Source organism: Mus pahari, chromosome 20 (assembly GCF_900095145.1).
Source record: "Mus pahari chromosome 20, PAHARI_EIJ_v1.1, whole genome shotgun sequence".
In the NCBI taxonomy this organism is placed as follows: Eukaryota; Metazoa; Chordata; class Mammalia; order Rodentia; family Muridae; genus Mus; species Mus pahari.
In genome coordinates, this window is record NC_034609.1 from 29,684,462 (window position 1) to 29,693,418 (window position 8,957).

General features: G+C 51.9%; 1 protein-coding gene across 8 annotated transcripts in view; it reads right to left on the bottom strand.

Annotated features, from left to right (window-relative positions):
* Positions 1-8,957, bottom strand: part of Smpd3 (sphingomyelin phosphodiesterase 3) — an 86,193-nt gene that overhangs the window by 5,143 nt on the left and 72,093 nt on the right. For all 8 annotated transcript variants that reach the window (XM_029532458.1, XM_029532455.1, XM_029532460.1 and 5 more), the window contains 3 exons: positions 7,148-8,673; positions 2,213-2,288; positions 1,975-2,130 (listed from right to left, as the gene is read on the bottom strand). In XM_029532458.1, the coding sequence (XP_029388318.1) occupies positions 1,975-2,130; positions 2,213-2,288; positions 7,148-8,464 (1,549 nt within the window). In that variant the 5' untranslated portion in view covers positions 8,465-8,673. The remainder of the gene's footprint in view (positions 1-1,974; positions 2,131-2,212; positions 2,289-7,147; positions 8,674-8,957) is intronic.

The window sequence follows — 8,957 nt, forward strand, 5'->3', positions numbered from 1 at the left end:
AAGGATGCTGTGTGACCCGAGGCACCTGCTGTCGCCTGGTTCCTGCCACTTACTCCTATGCCACTAGCTTCCTGTCTCTTAAGCACTCTGGGTTTCTGGTTCTCTCAATGGTCCCATAGTTGGCATTCATCGGTCACTGCTTTTCTGTATCCCAGGATGTACCCAACACTCTGATCTCTGTCCCCCAAGCCTCCCCACAGCCCATGGCAAATGGTTTGTGGGGACTGTGGGGACTGATAATGCTGCAGCCAGGACTCCTGCTCTCTCTAAGATCTGGATGTCTAGCCCTTGGGGAGGAGTAGCTAACACATGGCTCAGAGAACCATGTGTCCTGGCAACTCACTGGACCAGTAAAGTCTTTCTGACACCACCCCCCCGACCCCACGCCTAGAAGGAAGGTTTGGGATTCCTAGTAGGAGCCCCTCTGAAAGCCTCTTGCTGTATGTGTAATGCCAGGAGTTGTCATGACCAAAACACAGAGGCCTGTGCTGGGGCAGGAGTTTCTGTGTTGGTGTGACAGCCTTGGTGTCCCACAGAAGAAAGTCATTCTGTGTGTTCCATGGTGGGGACTGAATTCTCCTTGCCCATCCCGGAGTTGGCACTGTTGTTGATGGATGCCTCCCTGGCCATGAAAGGTTCTGATGGCGTTTCCTGTTACCACCAGATGGGGGCGCCATCCTGGATCCCAGGTGAGACCTTGAGCTTTCCTGCTCTAAGGGTGAGGCCTGAACTCTCAGGCTTCAAGTTCCACCCTAGCCATAGGCTCCCCGGGGAGCTGTGGCTCCTGCTAGAGAGTCAGTCATGAGGCTACCAGGCCACAGAAGGTTCAAAGCTACTCCTACCTCAGAGGAGGCCTTGGTAAGAACAGATTTAACCAGTTGTTTAAAACTTCACGATGATTGACTTTTTCTACCCTAAAAGGTTTCACTGCTGTTTCTTTCTGTCTGTCTTTTTTTTTTTTTTTTTTTTTTTTAAGATTACTTATTTAATGTACATGAGTACACTGTAGCTGTCTTCAGACACACCAGAAGAGGGCGTCAGATCTCACTACAGATGGTTGTGAGCCACCACGTGGTTGCTGGGAATTGAACTCAGGACCTCTGGAAGAACAGCCAGTGTTCTTAACCTCTGAGCCATCTCTCCAGCCCCTGTTTATTTCTTGAAACAAGGACTCATGTAGCCCTAGCTGGCCTAGAAATCATTATGTAGACCAGGCTAGCCTTACACTTGCAGCATTCCTCCTGCCTCTGCCTCCTGTGTTCTGAGACTTCAGACAATGGGCCACCGTACCTAGCATAGCCCTATAGTTTAAGCCAACAGCTTTTTGTATTTAAAATATTTATGAGTATGTTCATGTATGAGAGAGAGAGAGAGAGAATGAAAGAGAGAGAGAGAGAGAGCAAGCAAACATGGGAGGTCACAGGACAATTTTTGCACAGCTCATTAGGGCAGTGCTTTTGCCTGCTGAGCCAGCTTTTAAATATTTTTTATCCATTTTATTTCCTGTGTATGGCTGTTTTGCCTGCATGTATGTCTATGTACCACTGTGTCTATAGAGGTCAAAAGATGGCATGGGCTACCCTGAAACTGAAGTTACAGACAGTTGTGAGTCACCATGTGAGTGATGGGTATTGAACCTGGGTCCTCTGCAAGAGCAGCCAGTGCTCTTAGCCACTGAGCTAAGGCTGAGCCGTTTCCCTGGCTCAGTTTAAGCCAGTATTATTGGAAGAATCCCTCTTCCAATTGGGAGGGTCCATTTTGAGGGTATCTCCTTGTCTCCAGCCAGAGGCCCCTGCTTCTTTGGCAATGTATGTGTTGTCCCCATGCTAGGACTTCAGTGTGGGTCAGAGACACATCAGTCTTACTAAATTTCCCACATAAAACACATGAGGACTAGAAGTTCTTCAAGCCCCCTAATTGTAGTCTGTGACTGTGCCTGGAGCTTCAGATCTGAGAGGGAGAGTGCAGCCTCACCAGAAGAGCAGTTATCAAAGTTCAGATCTCCACAGATGACGTCAAACACCACCAGCTCCTCGGGGTTGGCTGTGCTGGTCGAGGAGGTAGATTTTCGGAAATCAGCCAGCCAGTCCTGAAGCAGGTCCAGCTGCTCACACCGGACGGCGCTGTCCTCTGTAGGCGGGACAGAGACCAGGCTATGAAGCTTGACCAGGCCCCAGGTATTGAACCCAGAAAACCCCAGGCTGTGACCTACCTGGTGGGGCATGCAGGTGTGTGCAGGCGATGTATCCAACAATTCTTTGGTCCTGAGGTGTGCTTCCCACCTGCACCTGGGGGAAGGCAAGGTGTCAGTACTGCTCTTAGCCAGCCATTGTTGCTGTGAGTGCAAAGGGACCCTGGCAACCCCCAAAGCCATTTGCTCAAGCTGTCCCCACCCTGCTCTGCCAGACTCCTGGCTGGACTCTGGCTAGTGTCCAGGTGGAGACAGGGCATGCTCTGCTTCTAGAAGAGTCTGGCTGGTGATAGAGGCAGATACGTAAAGAAAACATCAGGCTGTGGTATCACATGGTTGTCAGCAATTTGTGCAAGGATTTTATCAGGGAAGGAGGGAACTCATAAGTCACAGGCAAGTTCCTCCCCAGTCCCTGTCATCTCCAGGTGGCTGGAACATCCACCTCCATGACTTTCAGGTTTTTTGTTTTGAGATGGAATCTTGGTATGTAGCCCTGGCTGGCCTGGAAACTGTTACATAAATCAGGATGACCTCAAACTTAACAGCAATCCTCCTACCTCTGGTTCTCGTGTGTAAGGATCACAGGTATGTGCCATCATGCCCAACCTAACCTTCAGTCCTTTTAATATTGATCATTATTATCAGTGTGCGCCCTCCCTCCCCCGGTTTTCAGAAGAAGCCAGAATTGGAGTTGTCGAATGTGGGTGCTGGGGTTTCTAACTCTGGTCCTTATGGAGCTCTGTGATCTCAACCATGTACTCTCTCCTCCTTTAACCACACTCTCAACCTGACCTCCTATTTATTGCCCCTCCAGTATGAATTCAAAGCCATCACCCATTGGAGGAGCCTTGGACAGCCTCCTGCCAGCTTGTCTTTAAGCCCCATCTGGCTGTATGGTTCATCGCTTCATGAATTCTATAGGACAGGGTCTTCTGCAGTCTCTCCATCTTAGGCCAGAGTCCTAGCCTCTGTCCCCTTGTTCTGGGCCCCTGACATGGGCTGGACCCTCCTGCTTCCACAGTAGGACCTTCATGCCTCCACTTCTCCAAACCCGACCCCTTCTTTACTGAGACAGAGCTACATCAGTTGGGCCTGGCTCAGCAAGCAGGTGACTTAGGCAGGCCATCTCTAATTCTGGCTTCATAAAAATAGGCATTTTAATTGTATGTCCCAAAGACAATGCAGCTGCTCCTCCTTATGTATAACCCAGCACAAGAATGAGCACTTGTGGGGCTGGCGAGATGGCTCAGTGGTTAAGAGCACCGACTGCTCTTCCAAAGGTCCTGAGTTCAAATCCCAGCAACCATGTGGTGGCCCACAACCATCCATAATGAAAACTGATGCCCTCTTCTGGAGTGTCTGAAGACAGCTACAGTGTACTTACATATAATAAATAAATAAATAAATAAATAAATAAATAAATAAATAAATAAAAAAGAATGAGCACTTGTCAGTGCTGTAGCCCTGGAGGGAAGAGAACACACAACTCCCCCCTCCCACCACCTGAGGCCTCTCTCGGGACCCCTCCTCACTAGCTGCTGGAGGTGGAGTCCTTTACCTATACACTCCTCACAGACCATTGTGGGCACCTGTCCTCAGAATCTATATCAAGAATATATATTTCTATGTGAGCACCAGCTGCCCTCCCCAGACTTCATTAATCCATTCCAATTGTGTTGATGAAGCCTCAGACCCAGGCACTTCCCAGGGAGGTGGACCACAGAAGCCAAGCTTCATTCTCAGTGGCAAAGGACAGACACAACTGTGGCTCTCAGTCAGCATGCTGCTGCTGCTGCTGCTGCTGCTGCTGCTGCTGCTGATGATGATGATGATGATGATGATGATGATTTTGAGTGGGTGTTTTTCCTATCTGGCTCTCAGCTCCGTCCCCTGGATTTCTCAAACTCCGCCTTCCCAGCATGCATTGCATGCCAGTCTTCCTCCGGCCTATGGGTGAATGTCTGGCTATTTGATAAACAGGCTCTCTTGCTGGACTTAGGTTGTTTCTAACTCATATGTTCAGTTCTTGCCCATATACCAGCCCCACAGTGCAGCCGTCTCACACCTGCTCTGGGAACCAGTCCTGTAAAGTTTGGACCACTGATATACTGTGCTAGAAAAGCACATTTAAGAAGGCAGTACTCAAAGCAGCACATGACACGGCCCCCCATGTGTTCCTGAGGCAGCAGCTTTCTCCCACTGTAGTCGTCAGCCGTGGACACTTAAGCCTAGCACTTCTTCACATATTTAGTCTGTGCCATTTCATGGGTGGTCACACGTTAGACCTGTTGGCCTCCGAATGCTGCTCTTTGCTGCTTTCTGGGTTGCTGGTGCTTTTGTCAAGATCAGCCACCAGCCACCCATTTGTCAGACTTTCCCTCAGTATCACTTGCCCTGTGCTGACAAAGGGTAGGACAGAGGCATCGCTGCTGGCCCTGAAGCGGAGAAGAACCCACCTGGGGTGAAGACGCCATAGCAGCAAGGCCATAATTGCCTCTCACATATCCTGCCTCCCTCGTAACAGGTGTGTGATCTCTGTAGCGTCCAGTTTATTATTTGCTGGGACTCAGGGATTCACCTATAGTGTCCCCAGGACCTGCAGTCATGTGTGCTTCTCTTACAAAAACAAACAGTCACACTGAGAGGCTCTGCCTTTTAGTTCTGTCGGCACAGAACTAAAACTGTTAGAACGTTGATTAAAAAGATGCTCAGAATTAGCTGTGCTGAGCGGAGGCCAAAGAGAACCCAGCCCTTCCTTCATGGGGATGTTCATTTTGTCAAGGGCTCCGTGAAATAAACTAGGAGACTGTGACCCAGTGAGAACCATGGTAGAGGAAGGGCAGGATTGTTGGCTGCATCCTCCCAGAGTCCCGGCTCCTCTCCAGATGGGCCTGACCCTCTTCTGTGGCAGAACAGTCTTACCCAGCAGGAAACATACCCGAGCACAGAGTCAAGGAGCCCACAAAGGGAAGACTGGCTTGTGCTTGGCAAGACTAAGAATGGCAGAGCAGGGGATGTGGGGGCCCCTCTGGGTGGTCCAGGAAGGGTGGAGCATGGGCTGTGAGAAATGGAAGAAACTGAAGGCAGTAAGAGGAGTCAGACTTAGGAGGAGGAGGAGGAGGAGGCCTCACTGGAAGAGGTCAGCCATGTTCACAGTGGGCAAGTGTAGAGGATTGTGGGGCTAACATGGGCAAGTGGGAAAGCAGAGGCACTGGAAGGTAAAATGAAGAATCTGGGATAGACAGGCAGGCACAAGGCGCATGCAGCCAGGGTGGCTTCTTCAGGCTTCCATGTAGGAGAGCCAGGGTGAGGACAGCAGGGCGGATGCTGAGCTTTGCCTCAGGAATAAAATGTATCCAGGAGTCAGCCAGAAATGGAGGCTGAGCCGCCACACTCCCTTGGGGGGATAGGGTTGATAATAAGGGACCCTGAGAAATAAAGAGAGCTTATCCCAACCTTCAGCTATACGAAAAAGTGTCAGCCCTGTTGTGTTGTTAAAAGATGTTGCAAATCAAGTTTGATATGAAAACCATACTAGCCAGCTTTAAAAAGGTTCGGAATGGCACGGGTCAACATATCTGCCAACTAGTTTGAAGCCCATGAGGTAAAGGGAGACAAGAAGAATAATGACAGAGCCACAGAGGAGAAGCTGTCCCAAGAGGATACCAGATTGAGGTATCTAAGAGGTTGAGGGTACCAGATGGAGGCAGACGGAGAGGAGGGGACATGTGGATTGTTCTGCACTGCAGCAGTCTGTGGGCCTCTCCAGGCTCACAGCCATCTATATTGCCAAGGGTGAGAGGACACATCTTTCCACTCTGAACTTGATGACATATCCCCTTCCTTCCCGGAAGGTCATGCTGGGTACCAAGACAGAAATACATCTTCAAATACAACCCTATGTCAGAACAGGAAGGCTGGAACTGTGTGTCAGACGACCTGCATCTCTGTGACTGGCGAGCTGGCGACCCTAACTCTGGTACAGTCATTGAAGAGGCCTCGGGCAGCCCAGGGTGAGGCGTCTGAGCATCTGCCTTCACTCTAACAGGGAGCCAGTGAACGCTTACTCCCAGCAGCCGCTGCCCCAGCATTTTCCTGCACAGACTAGAGCTGAGAATGAGAGAGACCTGCCCTGAGCCATAGTCAGGGTCTCCTACCAAGCAGCCCCTCAGTCAAGTCTCCCCAGCAGAAGAGCTGCTGCTCCTGGGGCAGAGAGCCCCATCTGCATCAGACCGCCAAACGATGCTCTAGAAAACTCTAGATTCACTTAATGGTGCCTTTTAGATAGAGAACAAAAAGTCGACACAGTATTTCAGGCTACGCGGAGGATAATGTGTAATGACCAAATTACCATGGTCTAAAACCTCCTCCAACTGCATCCGAATTAGCAGAAATAATTACGGTTCACTTTAATTAGTGACTATGAAGTGAAGCCAGGGGCTGGTGGGCAGAGAGCCTGGCATGGCAGCTGCTGACACCCAGAAGTGGGGGCTGTCCTGGCCAATGAAGCCTCAGTGGCTGGGTGTGGCCTTTGGCCTGGAGACCTGAGAGCCCACACGCTGGCCTGCACTCTGGTCTGCTCTGGGCTCTGCCCTTTGGCTTGTCTCCTCCTCTACCACAGTTACCACCACCACCACTACCTCAGTCACCATATTCAGGACAAGAAACTCTGAGTCCTATCTGGACCTCAACACACAGGTCACTCCCACTCTACAGATAAGGAGAAATGACTCTGATCGGAAGAAACTGGCCCAGATGGCAGAGCCCAAGCCCATGTGGTAGGGCTGGGGGGCCCTGAGTTCAGTTCCATGAAAGGCTTTGTCTGGCCCCTAATTCATCCCATCAAGGGAGTGAGGATTTCCGGGGAATAAGGGTTGGCAGGAGCTGTGGCCTGCTTTGTCATGTGGCTTAGGGGCAGCTACTGTGTAGCTCTCAGGCAGAGCTGAGGTTGCCTACCTTGAGAAATAGAGCTCCCTTAGAGGCCAGGGCATCGAAGCTGCACCCGTTGGGGTAACAGTGATAGGCCACGTCCATGACAGGGTAGCGGCTGGCGAAGAAGAGACCGCTGTTGAGACATTTGAAATTGCAGCAACCATGACAACCGTAGACCCCGACATCATACAGGATGTACTCGAAGTAGCCATGTAGCTGCTCTTTCAACTTAGCAGCCGCACGCTTGTCAAACACCTCCTGCAGACACAGGAAGTCCAGATTGGCCGGGAAAAAGGCTGAGACCTCATGGTCAAAGGCTTCATCAGGGTGGCGCCTCCTGCGGGCTGCTGCCTTCTTCACCACAGAGGTCTTATACAGCAGCTTGCTGTTAGCCCCTGGCTCTCCGCTGCCACCACTGTCTTGCCCAGCCCGTGCCTTCACCAAGGACTCCCTGGAGGCTGAGGGGCTGCCCAGGCTCCCAGAATCCCCATCCCGCTGATTGTGGTTGGGCGTCTGGCCCTTTGGGGTCCCACCAGCCCCATTCCTGGCTTGGCTCCCGGCAGCAGGGTCATCAGCTTCCTGTGGTCGACCTCCTTCCTCGCCACCAATTCGGACAATGCAGCTGTCCTCAAGGCTCCCATCAGCCTGTTCCCCAGAGGCTGGGCCATTGGCAGCCTCCTCGCTGGGGTGACGCCCACCATCCCCCTTGTATTCCACAGAGGCTGTCCTCTTAATGCTCCCAGGAACAGCTCTGGCTCCATCACTGCCCTGTGGCGACACCAGGCTGCTGAAGCTGGCTGCGCTGATGGAGGTGTTGGTGGGAGAATCAATGTAGATCTTGATCTGGGGCCGGGCGGCCCCATTGCGGATTCTCTGCCCAATCTCTTTGGCCCGTGCTTGAGTGTTGAACACATTATTGAGCCTCGCGAGTGAGTCCGGGAGGAGGCATACATTGGCCGTGGCAAAGCAAAAGCTTTTGCCTGCCCCCGTGCCCTTCCATTCACTAAGCAGGGCTGCCCCACCAGCTGGGCTCTTGTCTTCTAGCCGGGAGTAGGAGTAGGGCCGGCGGGCAGACTGCAGCGGAGACCAGAAGATGAACCCGAGAAAGGCAAAGGGCAGTGCAGCCACAAGCAGAGCCAGGTAGACTGGCGTGAAGAGGACCGTGCAGAACAACTGCAGGCAGCAGGGGTCATCCGCCCTCTGGCGCTTCTCATAGGTGGTGGGTATGAAGGAGGCCACCAGCCGGTCCACCAGCCAGTAACATGGGAAGATGAGGGCCCAGGACACGGCGTGGAGGGCGGACAGACAGCTATTGGGAAAGGGGGTCGTGTACAAAACCATTGCAGCTCACTGGGCGCCGCAGCCGGCCCTACTACATGGTGTCCGTGGCAGGCAGCCGCAGCACTTTCCCAGGCAGGGGGCAGGTGGAGGATGGAGGACAGGTCACCTCCTGGTGAGATGAGACTCTGGGTGATCAGTGGCGAGTGTCCCACAGACAGTCATGGTTCGCTTCAAGGGGCCATGCTGGGACACCGGAGCCTGCTGAAAACCTGTAGAAGAGAGAGTGAGGGAGTCCTTTACTGAATTAGGCTGTTCCAAAACCCAGGGAATCAGTTCCACATGGAGTGTATCCGGGCCAGAAGAATGTCCCAGCACACTCCATTTGCCTACATATTTTTGTTTTCTTGGAATAAACAGCTTAGTATATGACTGTCCCTAACTGGCTGTCTTGTTTCTGTAACTTAAAAAATGCTTAAAACACTTGGGAGGCAGAGGCAGGCTGATTTCTGAGTTTGAATCCAGCCTGGTCTACAAAGTGAGTTCCAGGGCTATA